Here is a 21,550-nt window from a genome sequence, read left to right as displayed (position 1 = left end):
ATATATAAGAACTTGAGCTAGGACGGTACCAGAGATACCTACCTAGCTCAAAGATCAGTATGACATAACTTTCCCCACCCCCATGGAGCTCATAGTCTGTCTATTCAGGAATGGAGAGAGGTAAGTACAATAGACAGAGTGATAGATTCTGTCACAGCGGTTGTGGAAAGGGAGAAGAAGGCTAAACCAGTAGAGATGGGGTGGAAAAACATGGAACAAACGATTACAAGTGTGAAGCGTGTTCCACAGTAGGAAGTCCCTTCCTATATTTCAGAATTTGCTAACATAAGTAGGTATCCTGAGCCAGTATTACATAGCATTAACAGAGAGGTTAAGAACATGGACCTTACAGTCAAATAGTTCTACATATAAATATTACTCTACCATTTAATAACTATGTGATTTATGTTAAATTTCTTAACCTTAATGGGCTATGTATCTACATCATAGGATTGTTCAGAGGATTATATGAAAATACATGTAAAGGAGTTCACAGCAATGCAATAAGAGCTCAATAAATGCTAGCTATTGTTTTTATAATAGAAAACCAATTTTTAAACTATCATATACAGTTAAGATTTTATTTTTCATAATCCTAATAAATCTCAATAAGATACATTTGGTGTGTCTTAACGTAAAAATCATTTTCACAAGTATAAACGAATCTAGTAGATGTCTAAAATCAATTGCTTGTCTTATACCAAGCACTTGTTAATAGTATTGTAAAGAGATCTGAATGCCAAAGCTATCATTGATTTTGCTTAAACCTCGCAAATGAGAAACCTAGATTTGGAAAATTGCTGTCCATAAACTAGATCTCTAAGGCCTCTTTCCAGAAAAGAAATTTTATTTTTTTTCATTAAGAAAGCAAGTTCAGGCAAGTGAATGAGTAATATACTAACATATAAACTATTCTCTTAATAAATATGGGGGCATGGGAGATAAAGATCCAGCGAAGTACTTAGTAAAATTATATTTTTAAAAGCTTAGATGGCCATAAAGTTTGGGGATTAACTGTACTACAGTTTAACTTCTATAAGAACGTTAACAGAATCACAATCTCAATTGGCTATATAAAACTTTATTGGTAATTTTTCCATGTTTATTGATTTTGGATTTTTTAAATTAACTGGGATCAAATACAAGTATTTTAAAACAACAGATAAATCACCTAAACCTGAAAACTGTCAACAGAAGACTTCTCAATATGTAGTTTTAAATATTCATGGGCCTAATGTGCTAATAAATAAACTTCTTAGACATAGTTTCCTTAAAACTGTATAAGTACAGTTTCATTTGTAGCATAGGTTTCTCCACTTATGAATAATTTCTTATTTCTCAAAATTCCCCCAATAGTTTGCCAAAGTCTTTTCAAAGAACCGTATATTAGCTATCTTCAAAATGGTAAGCAATTTGTCTGTCCATTTAATTTGCTCAAGGAATAACGTTTTAGGTTTAAGCATCTCATCGCTAACCTCTATTTTCTCTCAGTCAAAAAAATGGCTGTCAGCTGTTTGTCAGAGCTTAATTCAGTACTAACTTTAATAAAACAAAAACAATTATGTTAGAAAGACTTTCTCCAGCGTAGCACATACTGAATGTTTACTAGAATATTATAACATTGGCCAGTGTTTTAAGTGCTTTATATGTATTGTATCATTTAATCCTCTCAACAACTCTGTGAGGGGTGGGGAGAAGAAAAGAATTACTAATTTTACAAGTAATGAAACTGAGGCATAACCATCATGTATCTGCTTAAGGGCAAAGGCAAAGAAGTAAGATTTAAACCCAGGTAGTCCTCAAAGTTCATGCTCTTAACTCCTTCACTATGCAGTGGCAACAAAAACAAAGTTCTATCCAATATCTGACTTTTTATAGGGGTTATGATGATGATGATGATGTTCTTTTATGATCAAAATAATTGATAGATTAACATTTGCCCTTAAAAAATAAGATGCTGTGCTTTAGCATCTTAACGTTATATTCAAGTGCCTGGGTAGAAGCAATGCCTTTTTGTCAAATAATGATGATGCCTCTAACCAGAGGGTCAATATATTAATCATATTACGCTGTTAAATGGAAAGCTAGTGTGTGTGCGTTTTGTGGATTAGTAATGTCAAATACTAAATCATGCCCTCTACAAATTTAGAAGGAATAAGTAATTTCGCTGAGTACCAAAATTAGCCGCATTAAAGATGGTAACACAAAAAAAATAAAATTCACAGAGGAAATGAGCCTAAAGAGAAACTTTGGACTTAAGAGGCTGCCAATACAGCATAACAAACTTGAGATCAAGGTAGTGTTCCTGACACTTTTTACTTTAAGTGCAGAGTCATGAGGATACGTGTTTTTTCAGTCTTTTATTTCAGCAACCAATCACATTTTTCATATTGCAAGAATTCTTAGGTGAAAGTGGAGCTGTTCTCCCCAAGTTAAGAAGCCTAGAGATTTGTTTGCTCAGTTTTCCTTGGCCTCAACCCACAGTGGCCCAAGACACCTCACCACTATTTTCTTACAGTAACTCCTCAATTCTATTTGGCACATACTGATCATTCTTCCCAAAGTACAGACTATGTTTTCCAAAATCAGTGCTTTCATATCTTTGTAATACCTTGGATTTCTAAGATACTTTATAATTTACAAAGAGCTTTCATTTCCATTCAACACCTCATTAAAACCTTTCAATAATCTATGGAAGTACAACATAAATGACAGATTATTTGCTCCATTTTACAGCTCAATTAATCTAGGTTCTAAGGTAAGTGACAAAGTCCAAACTATAGGAGGTACTACATTTTAAAGTCAGGACTAGAAGTAGGATATAACTTCTAGACTAGTAACTTCAACTTCAGCCAGCAATTCAAGGCTTTTCACAATATGGTCCTACCTAATCTACCTTTCCAACTTAATCTCCCTTAATCTGTTAAGAACTGTGCTTGAACTAAACCATATGGAGACTAATCAGTGTATAGGCTAATCTGTGTACCGTGTTTCAAGGTTACCCTCATGATTACAATCATCACCCAGGCTGTACCATGAAGTGGTAAAGAGAATGAACTCAGGAGCAAGACTACTCAAGTTTGATACCACCTCCTCCACTTAACTACCTGTGTGGCCTGGGGAAAGTTATATAACTTTTCTTTGTCTCAGTTCATTAATATGGTAAATATGGAAAAAAAATACCTACCTCAAAGAATTGGTAAGCATTAAATTAACAATATTAGTAAGACTTAGACCAGTGCATGGCATATAGCTATGTGTTTGCTTTTGTCATTATTACTACTGAACACCTGTGTATAAAGTGCTGCACTAGGTACTGAGGATATAAAAGAGTGAACATTTCTATCTTCAGTGAGTTTCAACTCTACTTGAAGAAACAAAACAAAAAATTTTTCTACAAAAACCAAAATGGTGGAAAATTCCAAAAGGTATATGTTAAATAAATAACAAAATAATGTGCCATAAAAATTCTGAGGTTTGGGATTGGAGAGGAAAAAATACAATTAAAAAAAAATAGTATGAGCTTTCCAAACATAAAAACACATAGTATTTTTTTCTTTAAAAAAAAAACAACAACAAACTCTTGCCTTTAACTTTTGTAAGCTCCTACTGGAAATTAGGTTGAACAAATGGTTTTCTACCAATATAAAAACTTGCACACCCCACAAATTCAAAGCCATTCCTTTATATTTTCTTGATTCATTATACTATAAGAAGAGAAACACAACATTCATTTAAAACAAAATGTTAAGAACTAAAAAAATTAGAGCAACTATAAGAAAATTTCATGTTTAAATATCCCAATCATGAAAAGTAAATTTAGTGTTAATTCTACAGCTATTCAATAATCAGTTTATAAGTAGTTCACTTGGTATTAATTTATATTACTATGACCTAAAAGGTGAGGAAGTAGGATTAAAATTAAAACATAAAGCATGAATTCAGGATGCTAGAAAGAAAATTCTGAAAAAGAAACAAAAGCAAACAAACAAAAAACCCAAAAAACTAATAATTTTTAAGAGGACATACTTAACCCAGACCATTCATCATCGACATAGGGCTGATTACGGCTAACATCCCACTGATAATCAGAAGTGGCAGACTGAGAAACTGGCTCAGCAGCAGACCCTTAAATGAAAACGAATGCAACAAAATTAAAAATGGAATTTTCTAATGATGTTTCACAACAATAGTTCTATACTTTGTATATGGAGACTTAATTTTTTTTCTATTTCTCCTAAAAGGAAAAATTCAGACATTATAAGAGTTAAGATAAAAGAAAAGTAGAATTAAGGGTAATTTTAGATTAAGCATGATAATGACTTGCTCTGATTCACTAATCAGAAATATATTTTTCCCTAGTACCAATCCAATATATTGTCTTTTATAATATATTCTTCAGACTAGCTATCTACAGCTTTCAAAAGGTTAAAAAGTTTTGTTTTTCTTCTTAATTGAAAATAATGAAGCACAAAAGAAATCCTGGGTATTTCAGGGTAGCGTATACCCTGAGAACCGTGAGGGAGAGAACTAGAAAATGAGTTTGCTAGAAATTTCTGCCTAAGAAAAAGTTAAAGAAGAAAGACACAGATGATTATTCCAAAGAGTTGAGGCAGTGAGAAGCCAAAGATATAAGCAAATTATGCTGGTAGTTTAGAGACCAAGATAAATTCAGGTACATTTATGGTAATAAGAGAATACAGGTACTCTTGAAAGACGGGTCTGAATGGCATAGGTCCAATTATTCATGAATTTTTTTTTCAATAAATATTTTGTAAATCTATTCTCTTATGATATTCTTAATAATTTTCTTTTTTCTAGCTTACTTTACTAGAAGAATACAGTATATAATACATATAATATACAAACCATGTGTTAACAGACTGTTTACATTATCAGTAAGGCTTCCAGTCAAAAGTAGGCTATTAGTAGGCAAGTTTTTGGAGAGTTAAAAATTTCATGAAAATTTTCAACTGTGTGGGGGTCAGGGTCGCTAACTCCTGCATTTTCAAGGGTCAATTATATTTTCTTCTAATGTTAACTGCTTTTTTTACTTTCTGTTTTTACTTTTTTGGTGGGGGGGGGGAGTGAAGAATAGGTGAGGGGAGCACACAGGCCTTTAGAAATCTGATAAAAGCTGTGGCAGACAGCCGTCCAGAACATACACAGAAATTTGCATGTAGTTTTGGGGACATATAAATTTATAGGTGCCAGGTCGAAAATCCTTGTTTTATAGCCATAAATTCATTTCAGAATGCAAATGTTCTCCATCAAGGATATACAGGGTCCAGCACAAATAACATCCTTTTTATTACACAATTTTTTATTACAAAATCATATGCATGTAATTCTGTAACATAACAATATTGCACTCAAGCACACCATATGACACTTTAGGTGAAATGTTCAAATTAAAACTATAAATTATTACACCCATATTATTACCCTACCAACCATACTCAAGCAGGTATTACTTCTGCCGGACCCTGTATATACCCCAGTCTTTCTGAATAAGAATTTCCATATGTATGAGAATCTTTAGGTGATTCTGATACTTGCTTTGGATTCAGATACACTAATATGAAAAAAATGGTTAAGAAAAATATTTGTTAGTATAAAAGAACAATTACTTCCCCTGAGCAAAGTCCTTATCTAACAAACTGTCACACTGTTATAGCTAATTTTACCAGCATGCCACTAAATAGTTATATATATATATTTTTTGTGTAAATTTTAACAGAGTAACACTATAAAATTCACATAATTAGCACATTAACTGCTTAGAGGCACTATGGTAACACTGTTGCTATTTCTTTAACAGCATCCATGTTGTACAAAGTCACCAAATGAAGGAAGCAGTTAACCTGAATCTTTGGAAGTGAAATGTAGCCTATGAGACCAAGGATTGGCAAATTAGGACCCATAGGCCAAATCCAGCCACTCATTCTTTGTATACCATATGAGCTAAGAATAGCAACACATTTTTAAATGGTTGAAAAAAAATCAAAAGAATAGTATTTCAGAACCAGGTACACGGCTCTGTTTAGGTATCATTTCTAGCTGCTTTCATGTTATAATGGCAGAATTAAGTAGTTACAACAGAGGACGTATGACTCACAAAGCCTCAAATATCTATTATTAGGTCCTTTACAGAAAAAGTTTGCTGACCTCTGTTCTAGAACAGTTGACTTCAGACATTGTGGAACTACATGATTAATACATTGGGTCCATGAATTCCAACATCAACCAAACATTACAAACTAAACACCTCCTGTGTTTAAGTAATATTTATTAAGTGCATATAGCTTCTGTGTAATTAATAAAAGGCATATTCATTTAAGTTTTGCCAAATTTATGTAAGTTTATTAGTAATAAAGTAATAATGTACTTTCTAATCAACATATACTCAAAGTTGAGTTGTTATGTGAAGGTCCATATAATCTGAAGGGCTTCGCTATAAATTTACAATAAAAAAGGGCAAATAGAAACAAAATGTCAAATTGCAAGCAGAAGTATGTTAGGAGTACCCTAGTAACAAGAGTGTCTTGACCCTGAAAGGAGGCCTTCCGTTTGTACTTGTCTGTGTGCCAGAGCACTTCCAGTTACATTAGGCCACGGAATCTTCTCTCTCTACTACACAAAGGAACGAAGTCACGTGCAGATTAAGAAGTTAGGTCTTTCTTCTCCTTTTATTAAGGCCTCTGTCATTTTATATTATATATCTGTTATTTATGGGATAGCAGTACTTGATGCTGATTATTTTTTCAAATAGCAAGAGCTAAAATTAATTTAAACAGAGATTTTTTTGTTAACTAAATGAAAGACTGTTTTCACATACCAGGAACAGCAGAGTTAAGTGTGAGAGATGCAAAAGAAGCAGAATTCTGTTCAGAGGTATTCATTCCCCTATCCACACTAGACCAAGCAGCTGTTAAAATAAAGAACGTCACTTGGAACCTTCAATTTGCAATGAAACTTGAAAGATATGTACAGATTAAAAACTATGATAACAGTATCATATATATATATATATAACCTTAGAAATTAGAACCACTTAATATAGCAATAGCTACTATTTATTGAATGTCTACTATGTACTGGGCTCTTCACACCAACCACTTTTAATCCTTAGGGCAACTCTGCTAGGCAAAGCTCAGAGCAGTTAAGTAACTTGCTGACAGCTAGAAAACAGCTGAGCCAAGGCTGGAACTTAGGCTGATTTCCAAAGCCTATTAGGCTCTTTCTACCATCACAAACTACCTTATTATCTACCATAATTAAGCTACAACTTTGGGCCAGACACTGAACTTGGTACTTGACATTCATTTAGCCAATCCTCATAAGTACTTAAATATGAGGGTCATACAGGAGGTTAAATAACTAGCCTAATTTCCATAAAAGCTTGTATGTGGAAGAACAGGGATTTATTCCAAATTGATCTATTTGAACTAGTCCATGCTCATTCCATTACACCATGCTATCTTCTCAATATTTCCAAGAGTTTCTTTACTCATATATGAATATTTTAAGGAACACATATATCTACGATACCAGTCACACCTGACTCTTCTCGGTAACTCAAAGGAAATCCAATTTTATAGTTGCCTTTGAATTTCAACAAAGGCTCTAATCTGTCTAGGCAGGAAGTCTAATCTGTTGCTTAATTTTGGCTGTAGCTACATTAAGCAAATGCCATCTACTTTATATCCTAATTATGAAAACGCTACATAGCTTTCATAAGTTAAGTTGCAAATATCTCAAAAGGTTGCACTTCCTAACATGATTTTATTGGATAAAATTTGACCATTTGTTTTATTAAATGTGAAAGGATGCTTTACAGCGCAGTTTATGCTTTCTTCATTGCTGAAATGCGGCTGGGAACTTAGGGATTGTCTCTTCTTCCAAATTTTGGTATTTTTACACAATTTTTGGACATTGCAGGGGAAGGAGGGGAGAACAAGCTTAAGAATAGTATTAGTAAATGATCTAAAGTTTGCTTCTTGGGGACATTAGTCAACATGAGTCATTCTAAGCTTAAAAGTGACGGGAAAAGCAAATAACATAGGAAGAAACAGTTTTTTTCTACTTAAACTAAAAGAAATATATGAGCAAAAATTATCTGCAGCAAGCACAACAGAAAAAATTATATCTTTGATGCACAGGAATTACAACTTAATAAAAAAACATTAAGAAGCATTAAACAAATGGGCAAAGAACGTGAATAGATAATTCATAAAAGCAAGAGACATGATCAAGAAAGTTGTGGAAAATATTCAGTCACATTAGTAATTTAGAACACTTAGCCAAAACCATTTATGTATTTTTTGCTTATCAATTAGAAAAGATTTTTAAAACTAGAAATACTCAACCTTGGTCAGCCTATGACAAATGGCACTCATACTGATGCTGATATATAAATTAAAACTCTTAGAAAATACATTGATAACGTGTCATGTAGCACTGTAAACATTCATATTCCCTTTAACCCAATATTACTCACAAGAACTTATCCTAAAGAAATAACCTCCCCCCCAAATACACTCAATGTAACGTTTATTATAATGGCTAAAAAAAAAAAACAAACTTATTTCTCTGATAGCATGGAAATAGTAATTTATGCTATGTTTATACAATATATTATATGGACATTAAATAAAAACACTTTACTAAAAGTAAGGAAAATGAGGCCCTGGCTGTGTAGCTCAGTAGGTTAGAGCATTACCCCCATACACCAAGGTTGCAGGTTTTGTCCCAGTCAAGGCACACACAACAATCAACCAATGAATGTATAAATTAGTGAAGCAAAGAATCAATATTTCTCTCTCTCTCTCTCTCTAAAATTAATAAATAAAAGGTAAGAAGAATGTTTATGTTACAATATTAAGTGGGAAGTGAGAACATAAAAATACTTATCCCATTTGGATAATGTAAAAAAAAACCCAAACAAAAAAACTGTACATGGGGAAAAAGACCATGAATAATAATAAAAAAAAAAAAACAACCAACAAATAGTGGTGGCATTGGGTGGTATGGTAACAGTGCATTTTTCCTTCTTTTTCTTCAGTTTTCCACATTAAACATGGATTTCTTTTCTATAATATACATGCACACACCTGAAATTAAATTGCTGTTAACTTGATAGCCCTCAACAGAAAAAAAACTCAACCACTCATCTTTATCTTTAAAACCCAGAAGAAAATGTTAATTACAAATAGGAATTTTACAAACAGTAACACAGTATAGATGGATACTATAAACTTTACTTCCATTTACTATTTTTAAACTCAATAAACTATTGAAATTAATCACAGACTGCTTACACATTACACTTATTACATTACTAAAAATACAATATGTGTACACCTATTAGTTACATAGGTAATCAGTGTGATAAAGTATGTGAAAATACTAAGACAAGAGCAAATAATAAATGCTCTTATTTACTTAGTTTGCACTTTGCTCCACATGAGGGACCTGAGATGAGAGTTAATTGTTACTATTTCTGTATGGCATTACTAATTTTTTACTGATGGATCTTTTTTCATTCCTGAAAAATTTACCATGTACCAGGTAATCAATTTTAAATGAATTTAAAAAATCTAACATTTCTTACCAATGCCAGAAAATATTGAGCGGTCATTCCAGCTCCGTCCCCAGTCTTTTCCATTTGCATTCGCATCTCCAGTGTCTTGACCCCAAGCAGACGGCTCGGTTTTCCTCTTGCCTGCAGACGCAGGTGAAATAGGGTTCCACTTCTCCTCACCTGTACTGATCGATGAGGAGAGTTTTATAGACTTTTCATTCCAGCCTCCTCCATTTACAGTGAGGTTTTCATTCAATCCTGAAGAAACTTAAAGAAAAAGAAAATAAAGATTAAAAACTGGTATAAGACTCCTTGTTAAAAGTGGGGTATTTTCCAATTTCTAGGATTGCTCATTTTATATTTATTTATCATTCATCATTTCCCCATCCTGACCTCCAAATAGCTTGAGCTTGAAAGATACACGTGACATGATCAGCATGGATGACTTTTAATTTAAAAACTAAGGGGAGGTTCTAATTTAATTTATATTCCCTAATGTTTTCAAGAGTAAAATGGCTTGTTCAAAGGAAGTGCAACAGAACAAACAGGAAAGTAACACACTCTGGTATACTCAGAATACTTACCCCCTAAAAATATAAAGGCTTCTCCTTAGTTACGGGCTTTTCCCTTAAATATTTATATATACACTATGTATAAGGCAATAATTCTAAAACCTGGCTCCACATTAAAATCAACCGAAAATTCTTTTTCCTTTATGCATGAAAGATGTTTATTACAATATCCCTTATAATATTAGAAATGAAAAGTAACCTCATATTACCTCCAGCCTGCTCCTACGCTTTTTTTGTTAGGTGAAAATTTTTCTTAAAAGTAGGCATTGGAGCCTCAGCCCAGACAAATTAATATTAGAATCTCTAGGGAGGCCAGACATAGTTAAGTGTGCGTGCGTGTATGTGCATATGTAAGTACATGCTTCTTTTCATAAATGTATGCTGTTTCTCTTTGCTTCCTAGATGATTGTAATGTGTAGCCAGGATTCAGAACAATGGACATAGAGAAAGCTGACAGTGTTAAGAACAAGCCTAAAATGAGAAGGTCCCTTTCATTTCTGAATTTATGTTTTACTGCAATGCTTTAGTTTTTAGGCAAGGCATACCACTCTATTTAATTCAATCTTTATCATAAAAAAGTAAATAAAGTGTATCTTCTATATCTGAAGCACTATATAACTTAAGACTATACTCCACTTATTGTGAAATACTTGCTAGTGTTAAGTTAGCAGTTTAAAAGGTTATAGGTATTAAGGATTTTTTCGTAATAAACAGTGGAAAAGTGTTGTATCTCATATACATCTATATTAAACCCAAGTCCTCACCCCCAAAAGTCCTTCTTACCTCCGTTGGCTAAAATGAGGCAAGCACCAATCAAAATTGCATATAAACTATTGTTAAAAGAATGTTTTTACATATGGAGGAGGGGGGAAACAACTAGAACATACCAAATACTGTTAGACTGTTTTATCTGTTTTCCAAAATTGCTAGACTGTGATTATGTTATTTTAGGAATTAAAAATCATTAAGCCTTTTTTCCCTTCCGTGTCATTCATGTGAAGAGAGACATGTATATAAGTTCCTATTTTGATGGGCCTTTAATTTAAGTTACATGTAATTTCTCTCACCCTGAAGTGTAGAATCTCCTTTTCCAGACTTAAAGTTGCTAACTTGCACATTTAGATGAGAATCACCTGGTTGAAATAGAAATAAAATTTATTTAATACTAAACAGGCCACTATGCACATTAAATTAGGAGTAATATACAAGTTAATTTTCTTACTAAAATACTTACAATAAATTGCTCCTTCAAGCGCTCAATTCTTACACTGGAAAAGAGCCATTTTCACTCACAACATATTTCACATGGATTTAAAGAATTGAGTTCTTTAGTTACCATATTCTTGGTTAACTAAAATGTGAACAAAGGACTTGGATCTTGCCCAAGTAAATAAAGCCTGCTGTTCTATAATGGTTATCAAGGTTTTTCTAAGTAGGGACTGGAGAACTGGGCTCTGTAATTGGATTCAACTTTGTCACCTCATTTTGCCACCACAATACCAGCTGCTGTTTCAACAATCCTGGAAGCAAACACATTACCTAAATAACTGCCAGTATTTGAGACCAGGACTTAGGAAATATGGCAAGAGGTGAGAATACATGTTATAAAAAAGACACTATTTTTCTGATACTAAAAAGCATAATGATCACAATGTATCAAAAAACCAGCATGACGCAGGATTGTGCTAGCAAGGAAGGCATGCACAAGACAACAGAAAAAAAGTTACCAACAGAAACACTAAAGTATGGCACAGTGAAAATGGATAAGTGGAGGTTGTTGCCGTACCAAAGCAATAAATTCTATCAAGTCAGCAAGCAAAGAAGTAAAAGGTAACAAAATAAGACTCAGAAAGTGGTCTGGAGACAAGTGCAGAGTGGGGAGGTAATTAATAAAAAGGCAATGGAAGGCAGTCAATGCCTTGAAGCGAGCTGAACAGTGTCACTCTACAGACTGATGTCTCCAGGCTAAAAAATGATGGCAATGTAAAGAACTACCAAGAAGCCATCAGTACTAGATAATTTGAGCACTGGAGGTCCTTGCGAAGAATATTGGGTCTATGACTTCTAAAGTTGAGCAAACACCTATTGCATTCTGAAAAAGTTAGAGTGGTAAGAAATCCAGATAGAACCTGCACTACCACAACATGCTGGTTTCACCTTGGAGTGAAAGCACCCACATGCAGAATGGCGACAAATAATTGCATTTGATGAATTGTCCACTATAAGAAATGGAGATGTGAGAGTTGGGGCAAAGAGATACACACGAGAAAAAAGAGGCGACATCATTTTCTCATGTGACTCAAGGCACAAAGGCAATTTTAATTTAATAGGCCATTCATTTGACAGTATGTCAGGTGACCACTGCTGGTATCAGGTAAACCATATGTGGTCCACAACGCTCTCACGAAGAAGGGTATATCAGTAAAATGATGTAAGCAGTTCAAAATATCAGATTTTGACGTAATGATATTTTGTATATCAGACTGAAAGGAGTTGGATTTGATGTATCACTCTTATGTTCCACTAATATACCTTTATTCTTCTTGGAACCAACAGGAAATGATGCAGTTGTAAGTTGCTCGGTGGTAACTGTGATGGTATTTTCTATCCCAGGGATAGTTGAATCCAATGAACCAGAATCAGTCTGCACCTTATCACGTTTACGTTGCTGTCGTTTCTCTCTGTGACTAATTTTAGTTTCCCAGGCTCCTGACACAGCCCCAGAAAAAAAAATGTTATTCAGTAAGGGGGAAACAAAAAGTTGTAGTTTTTTTTTGGGGGGGGGAAGGGGGTGGAATGGAGCAGTGCACACAATATAGCACAATAAATTTAGATATTAAACTAAAAACCAAGAGTGCTGATTATATTAATTTATCCTAAGATTTATTCTAATCCCATTATATTGTTTTAGGCAGCTACCTGCCATTATTTATTCTCATAATATTCTATCAAATCTGTTATCTATGGTTTAGGAAAAGTGATACAGAGGTCCCCTTGTTTATCTTTATTGTGCTCAATAAAATCAATAGAAGAATAGGACTGTTATATATAACTACTAATAAATGGGTTTATTAGGTAATAGCAATAAATGGCTTACTCAAAAATTTTTTACACAGCCTTCTAGGGAAAGCATATTTAAGAACATGGGGAAAAACTCAATCGTATTTCTGGGAAACAAAGAACAAATGGCTTTTCAATTGCTCAAGATACTGAACTAGACCTTAAATTTCAAGGTGGTTCCTTTTAGGAAAAGCACTATTAGATCCTTAAATAATTTAGATAAAAAAATGTTTCCTAACAATGTCACAGATCTGTACATTAAGATTTAGCTATTAAAAAGAAGACCTAGGTAAACATTAAACGAAACAAATGCAGCTTTGATATAATGCACCTTGGTAAAAAAGGACTAAATTTTTTCTATAGTCCTTTCACTTGCTCAAGTACCTTCATCAACTTCCTTTCCATCATGGCGTGAACTGTTTTGCACTGCTTTAGCATCTGACTTTGATTTCTTCTTATTTTTCTTTGACTGAAAGTAAAATAAAATGTTACTTAATATTTCATGTGTTTGAAGAGGTAGGAGTCAGTAAAATACATAATGACATGTATGATACTGACAATCAAAAAAATTAATGTTTGATTAAAAAACTTAACATCCTAAAATGGCAGTAATACAAGGTTAGCATTTATTGAATGGTTACTACGTGCTAAGTACTTTACACTCGTTTTACTTATTCCTTAAAAAACTCAATGGAGAAGGTGTTACTCCTGTTTTAGAGAAGAGAAAATGAAGACTTAGTGATTAAAGATTAAAGATTAAATAGGTTGTTCTGGGTCACATTAAGTTAGTAAATGGTAGAGTCAAACTAGGAAACAGGTCTATCTGGCTCCAAAGTCTGTGCCCTCAGACATCATGCTATCCTAACCTAAATCATAAAGTATTATAATATGGTGTTGTTAAGGCACTAAAATAAAAAACCTTCAGTTAACATTCAGAAGAAAAATGATGTACTGATTATTGTTTTTTGATTTCATAAAGCAGACTGTTGGCATATCCTATATATAATGAATTAATGAGTCAACTGTGCAAAGTAGATAATATTTTTGTCAGTCGCAAAGCAATATGAAAATACCTAGGATTTGTATATGGTAGATATTTAACAATTTAAGAAAAAAATATACATACAACATATGGACATTTTGGAATGGCCTGCCAATTCTCTTGTGCTAATATTATTTTCTCCTTTCAAAAGCATGCCAATAAACTTCAGAAAGCCATGATTTCTGTATCTAGATAAGTGTTTCCAGAAGATATTAGTCATGAAATAGTGATTTTATTTATACTTTGTATTCACTCATTTAACTACTTATTGAGATTAGCTAAGTATATACTGTTGTGCACTATCTTAAAGTTAAGTTTACAACCAGAAAGAAATTGTATCTTTGTAAGTCTTTTTATGCGTAAGCAGTAAACAGTTTGAGTAAGCAATAAATGACAGCTAACTGCTTTTCCTCTCAATAAACTACCTGAAAATATTCTCAAGTGGCATGACCTCTTAAAGGTGATTAAAAATTGTCTTTGACAATGGGAGTTTATAAAAAAATATTTTTTTTACATTTCTCACAGTTGATTTGCACGTTTGTTTCATTTCATGTTCTTATGATCATTAACGTGTATCACGTTTAATGTCCTGCTTTATTACGTCTACCAAACCAGGTTCGTATCCACTTTTTAAAAATTACTACATCACCCCCATACCATAATATTCACCCTTTCAAAGTGTACGATTCAGTGGTTTTTAGTCCACCCGAAGCTGTGCGACTACCACCATTACTTTTCATCATCCCCCAAAAGTAACATGGTCCCCGTCAGTAGTCCCCCTTCGCTATCTTTTTCTCACTGGCACCCACCATGAATCTTCTGTCTGTCTTTGCTATCCATTCCTAAGTGAAGATAACACACTGATCACTTGTAAACACACTGTCTAGAGCACGTGGCGAACTTCTTCTATAAAGGACCAAATAGTAAATATTTTAGGCTTTGTAGGCCACATGGTTCTACATGTAGCAACCACACAACTCTGCCACTGTAGCACAAAAGTAGACATACATAGTATATAATTGAATAGGTATGACTGTGTTCCAATGAAATTTTATTAACAAAAATAGACATGTGGCTGGATGTGGGGGGCTGGAGGCTATCAACTCCTGATCTGGAGCAGCACTGTCCAAGAGAAATGTAATATAAGCCACATATGTAATTTATAATTTTCTAGCAGACACATGTTAACAAGTTAAAAGAAATAGGTAACATTAATTTTAATAATATATTTATCCCAACACATCCAAAACACCATCATTTTAAAAGGTAATCAATAAAAAACTGTTAATAAGGTAGCATGAAAAAGATTTCTTAAATAGCAATATGTGGCAAGTGGTTATCATACTGGACAGTGTAAAACTACAGGAACTAACTAAAAGTGGTATTTTACAGATAAGGAAACTGAGGCCACAACAAGATTATATACACTGCCTAAGATCATACATAGGGTTTATTAAGTGGTAAAACCAGGACAAAAATCCAATTCTAACTCCAGAGTTTGCTCTCACAAATACTCTGCTATTCCTTTCTATATTTAATGCCAAATACAAATTTAATTATGAATTAGCTGTGTTACTTGGGGCTAAATCACTCTAAACCCCTTTCCCCAACTGTTATTTGGAACAAAAATTCCTACTAACCTCACACAATAAGCTTGTTTTAAGGATTAAATAAAATGTGAAAGCAGATTATTAACTACAAAGCAGTATACATAAGATATTTTAAAGGAGAGAAACTATGAAAAAAGATAGAAATTACATTCACACTAAAATATTCTGTGATTTGTCACTAAAATCTGAAGAAAAAGAAGATTATCTTGGTTTAGGCTTCAGTCTTGTTTGATTTTACTATTACTTTTAAAAGCAGCTAACTAAAAAATATTGTTCACTCAGACAAGACTTAATAACATAATATACTACTAGAAGCTTTAAATAAATACGCATACATACTACTAATTTGCCCCAGCCATCCAACTGAGGTGAATGTCTTACTTCTAAGTAGCTCCACAAAACACTTTTGAAGGCAAACTGGGAACACACACATAGTTCTGGCTCTCTTGTTACCATAGCTCTCTCCTTGTCCCCAAACCCCTAATTTGCTGACAGGCTCCTCTATGGATCCTGGTGGACTACTAAACCAGCCTTCCTCGAATGGTCTTTCAGCAATCAAGATTTATTAAATACCTACTATGTGCCAGACATTGCTTTAGAACCTCAGTATATAGAAGTGAATAAAAGTTTTTACTTATGGAAACTGTGCTATAATCTAATAGGAGAAACAGACATGTAAATGAGACATTAAGAGAAATTCTTATCCTCAAGGGCTTCCCTCGCAATTCTCCTCTCCCAACATATCTATACCAGTCCAATTAATTTACATTCCCATTAAAAATACTATAGATGTTTCCTACCATTCTTACATGACACAGAAAGTGTTTCACAAATTAACCTCAACCTTGTATTCTATTCACATACATAATCATTTGGTTCCAACAAGACTGTTACCTTGAAACATCCTATCTTTGCCAAAGTGGCATGGAGTGTGGATTCTCTCTCGATAAAATACAGCGCCGCAGCCAGGGTGTGCAGGGTGATTTTCTTTGTCCTCTGAACCACCTGTTCCTCTACTGAGCTTCAATATATGAAATTACTTGTACTCATTATGTTTTACTTTTTGTTGTTGTTTTTTATCCATCATTATTTTTTTCTTAATGCAGCTCAAGTTCCACCCCATTTGCTTTATCCCTGTCATTTCCCTGCTTTTTCTCTCCCCTAAGTACATAATCTCGAATCTGTAAACATTTAAAACTGCCATCAATTTCACCTTTTGTCACAAACTTCCTGTGACATTTCCAATATTGTGCAGTGTGCAAGTGTTCATAGTTTTTCTAATAATGATATAAACTTCCTGAAGGCAAGTGAATAAGGCATTTCATTATATTTTCAACAGTATCTTTGGATCGTTTTATTTGAATGACTCATGATAGGTTCTGATATACAAAGATTAAGATACCTGTTTTTGAGGAAGTCCATATAGCATCAGACATTGGCAGGGACACAGATGTAGCATGAAGAAAACTACCCTTCACCCTAAACCTGCAACGTTACTTGAAACAGACATCACTTAAAACATCAGAAGTGTTCTAAAAAATCTGTTCCTACTGTACAAAAATCTGTAAATCTTTTCCTACTGGCTTTCATTATAATTTCACATTTTGTCTCTTCTTCATCTCATAAACACAATACAGGTATTACAAAAATTTACACTATAATAGCCTCATTAGAAGAAACCTGCCAGTGTTACATTTTAAATATATGTATATGTATTTATGCATAATAAAATATTCCTGAGAGAAGAATGAGTATATAGATGTAGATGTGAACAAAACCAACTTCCTATTTGTGTCTCCCAGAGTTCACTTCATTTTTAAGTTTCATTCTGTGATGACTGACCAACCTCACTGTCCTCAGCAAGTGTATCAAAGTTTCTAGTTGACCTGGCTGGTATAGCTCGGCGGATTGAGTGCCGGCCTGCAAACCAAAGGGTCACTCGGTCAGTTTCCAGTCAGGGCACATGCCTGGATTGCAGGCCGGGTCCCCAGTGGTTAATTGATGTTTCTCTCCCTCTCTTTCTCTTTCCCTTCCCCCCTTTAAAAATAAATAAAATCTTAAAAAACAAAAAAAGCTTTCTAGTTGATGATTATCTGTGTTCCTTAAAATGAAGCCATAAATATTTTGTGTATGACAACTGAGATAAATATCAAACTGGTGATAGTATTGATTATAATCAATCACGGATCACAGGCCACCAGGAGGTATGGCCCCTTGCCCCTTTGTCTTTTCAATATGAATATCCAAATTATACTATAAAAATAGTACTATACAAGGGCTTAGTAGTGAAGAATATTTGTGCAAAGCTCTGGCCCAGTCTTCTAGTAAGTAAATTACTGTATTATAAATTCCGTTATAGTCTATGGAGTTGCCAGATTGGTCTTTTGGTTTGACGATACCTTCTTGTTCTGGTGGCCGTAACACCTTTGCCCCACCATCAGATGAATGAGTTAAATGGACAATGAATACACAGTAGGTATTTAGTAAATTGGGGCTTAAAATAATATTTGCACCTTGAACAGCAAATGACTCCATTTTCAAAAATTTGGACAATGAAAAAGCTTTGATAGATAAATCATTAGATCCACTATCAATAATTTTTAAATTGCCAAAGAATATATACCAAATAGGATGGATTGATAATTCCTTAGGAAATTGTGATGTCTAGGAAATTAGTTTAAAAATTCTAAAATCTCATTAGAAAAAGTAACCCAAAAATGCAAATAAGCAGTGCCAATACCCAGAAGGCAATCCACATGTGGAATATATGGTAACCACTTCAATATCTGAGCAAGTACAGACCAAGTAGAGGGGTTTGCTGTTCACTCTTATAGCAGTGGGTTAAATAAGCTTGTTGTTCTTATACTTTTAAGAGAAAAAACTGAGCACACACTCCAAAATATTCACTTGTAAATTTTATACATATCCTACAACAAGTGTATAAATTTGTAAAACAACTATTTTTAGCAAAAGCAATATGACTGACTATGCAACATTTCTGAATAATCTTTTAATTTTTCAATCTCATCCTCTAAGTATGCAAAAGTTTTTGTGGGAATTTATCTTGTAAAATTTACTCCTCCTCAATATTAGTCAGTTGTTCCTGCAATTTAATTTGAAGGTTCTATTTTTGGGGGTATTGTTGACAAATGGATTCACTACAAAGATTTAGAAAGTTAAAAAACTGCTTGTATTGCTGCCGCTTACATAGCTCTCATTACCCAACTGAATCTCAAAATAATTCTATAAGGCAGATACTATCATTTCCACTTTATAGATGAGAAAAGGGCAGCACAGAGTGATTAACTAACCAACTCCAAAACCACATAATTACTAAAGCTGCTGAAGCTGGGATTTGATGTCATACCAGTGTGCTCCAGAATCAGGGGCGGGGAGAGAGCGCTATTCCCAAACTGTTAAATTGTGCAAGTTATAATTTTCACAACTGACAAATCTTTTTAAACAACAAAGTCACGTAATGATGTACTTTTCAGAATACACCCTTCATTGCATGAGTTTCTTTAAAAAAAAAAAGCTACTTTATGATACCTTGTTAAATTTTACTTGACACTGAAGGGATAGATTAAGTATAAATTTTCCCCAAAAGTATCTGCTAAGTAGACAACCGTCTGTCATTTTAAAAAGGTCAGCACACTTGAAGCACTTGATTTTTTTAGTAAAGAAAATACATAGTTCACTTTTAAAATTGTACCCTGAACTATCTTATAACCAAATATATAAAAGTATTTTGCCATAATATAGTCAATAAATCTTTATAATATAAAAGATGATGATTGCCACCTTGTCCTTACTGTACTTTAAAGGTCTGGTCTTCCAATTTACAGTCTGGCTTTAACCTATATGGCCATAGTTTTCTAAAATTAATAGTAGTGAGTGAATTTCATGCATGGTGCTATTTTTATAACTGTATTTCCCTACCCTTCCAATTTTATTATCCTGGTTTAATTCCAGTCCAGTGGTCTCTCTAACAGTGGTTTTTACTCAATTTTCCACACAAAAATTTTAAAGTAAGTGATCTACTATTGAGAATATATCTCTATGGGTATCTCCTCTCTTTAGTTGCTAGCGAAAGTAGTTCTCCATACATTTCATTACTGAGATGAAATCTAGCAAGTTCCCTAGACTGTAATGTTAGAAACATCTGTACTTTCTCTCAACTTGCAATTTGCTCTGCTGCTCATTACTTAAATGTTTTACTAAAAATTAAAAACATTACTTAATCAGTAATGCTTTTATGCTGCACCCAGCAGCATATGCTAAGGAAGGAATGTATTTCGGCTGCCATATTGTTTTTGCTCATTTAACCATGGCAGAAAGAACAATTATTTCTCTGTGGTACATCCTTTTCTTTAAACAAGAAACCTCAAAAGAGGCTTCTAAACATTTATATTTAACAAAATTCTGTCTTATTAAATATCTCATAAACATCTCTAAAAAAAAACAACTGTAGAGACCTGTCTTCACATTCTGAATGCTTAGATAGCTTGCTAATTGCAATAGTTTCAGAATTATCTTCAGCTAAAATCTCAAGGCATAGTATATACTTGGGCACTGTTTCTTACCAAAAGTAGAAATATATTCCTATTTCAAAAATCTTTCTCGATAATTTCAATTTTGGGTGACCAATGTTTAAATCATGTAACCTCATGATGATGTGGCTGACAGAGTTCTCAGTAGGAATTCTCTTTTTCTAGTTGTTTACTTACATTATTATCAGTTGGAATCTGTAGCTTTTTGGCAGTCTGTTTACTAAAAATTAGTTTAGCTTAAACCAGGTAATACAATAAATTAACCCATGGAATTGAGCACGCATGATGCAAACTGTCAGGGTATGCTATAAGCAAAGAACCAATGGATACTTTTTTCAACCATAACTCCCCATTCTTTTCAGGATTCCTCCTATAAAGTGTGTTACTAACCACTCTAACTCCCAAATGAGGGTGTCAATGACTAGCCATATATAAAATGAGTAAAGCTTAATTTGTTTTTTCAATTAAAAAAGGAAACTAAGTATACATAAGAAAGTCCAATGTTTTCTTCCTGCATCTCAGTGGATCTCCTTGTATACTCCACTTTGGAGACTATGGTCTGAAAAGAACATGCTAAAGTAGTTCTAAGGCTAAGAGCAATTAGTTCTCAAATTCATAGAAATTGAAATATCAAAAAATTATAAGCTGGTTATCAAATAAAACACAGAAAAATGACTTCCAGAATTAAACTCATGCTTTACCTTTAACTTCTTAACATGAATGAATATTCCTAGGACCTAACAGTACTCAAAAAGAGTTATCACTTATGTAGAATGGCAAAAAAGTAGAGTTGGCAGCAAAAGTAGATCTACTCAAATGGCTAACTGCTCTCTTAGCAGATTTTGCTATTTTAAAGAATTGCAAAGTATAAAGAAAGGCAGGGTAGTGCCCAAATCATGCTGGAAGATCAACCTAGGGAGTAGGACCTAGTATTAGTATAGCATCAAAACTATCACAAAGGGGATACTGTAACAAATTTTAAGTGATACTTTATTTTGCAATTAGTTACTTACAATGGTAAATAGCCAGTTACTTACATGGAATGTAATTCTTATTCAATTTATTAATTCTCAAGTCTGGAAAGTAGTGGTCCTTATAATTTTGGTGAATGGACATATTTATAGCCCTAGAGG

At 33.5% G+C, this 21,550-nt stretch overlaps 1 protein-coding gene across 4 annotated transcripts in view; it reads right to left on the bottom strand.

Annotated features, from left to right (window-relative positions):
* Nucleotides 1-21,550, bottom strand: part of MTDH (metadherin) — a 57,585-nt gene that overhangs the window by 17,272 nt on the left and 18,763 nt on the right. Inside the window, exons 3-8 of one of the 4 annotated variants that reach the window (XM_054590301.1) lie at nucleotides 13,600-13,684; nucleotides 12,688-12,864; nucleotides 11,223-11,288; nucleotides 9,614-9,850; nucleotides 6,839-6,928; nucleotides 4,030-4,128 (exon numbers count right to left, since the gene is read on the bottom strand). In XM_054590301.1, the coding sequence (XP_054446276.1) occupies nucleotides 4,030-4,128; nucleotides 6,839-6,928; nucleotides 9,614-9,850; nucleotides 11,223-11,288; nucleotides 12,688-12,864; nucleotides 13,600-13,684 (754 nt within the window). The remainder of the gene's footprint in view (nucleotides 1-4,029; nucleotides 4,129-6,838; nucleotides 6,929-9,613; nucleotides 9,851-11,222; nucleotides 11,289-12,687; nucleotides 12,865-13,599; nucleotides 13,685-21,550) is intronic. The other 3 variants (XM_054590302.1, XM_054590303.1, XM_054590304.1) reach the window with 3 other exon arrangements.

This window comes from Pteronotus mesoamericanus, unplaced genomic scaffold, assembly GCF_021234165.1.
Source record: "Pteronotus mesoamericanus isolate MK-2021 breed Mesoamerican mustached bat unplaced genomic scaffold, CSHL_Meso_final scaffold_174, whole genome shotgun sequence".
In the NCBI taxonomy this organism is placed as follows: Eukaryota; Metazoa; Chordata; class Mammalia; order Chiroptera; family Mormoopidae; genus Pteronotus; species Pteronotus mesoamericanus.
This window is presented reverse-complemented; position numbering and strand designations above follow the sequence as displayed.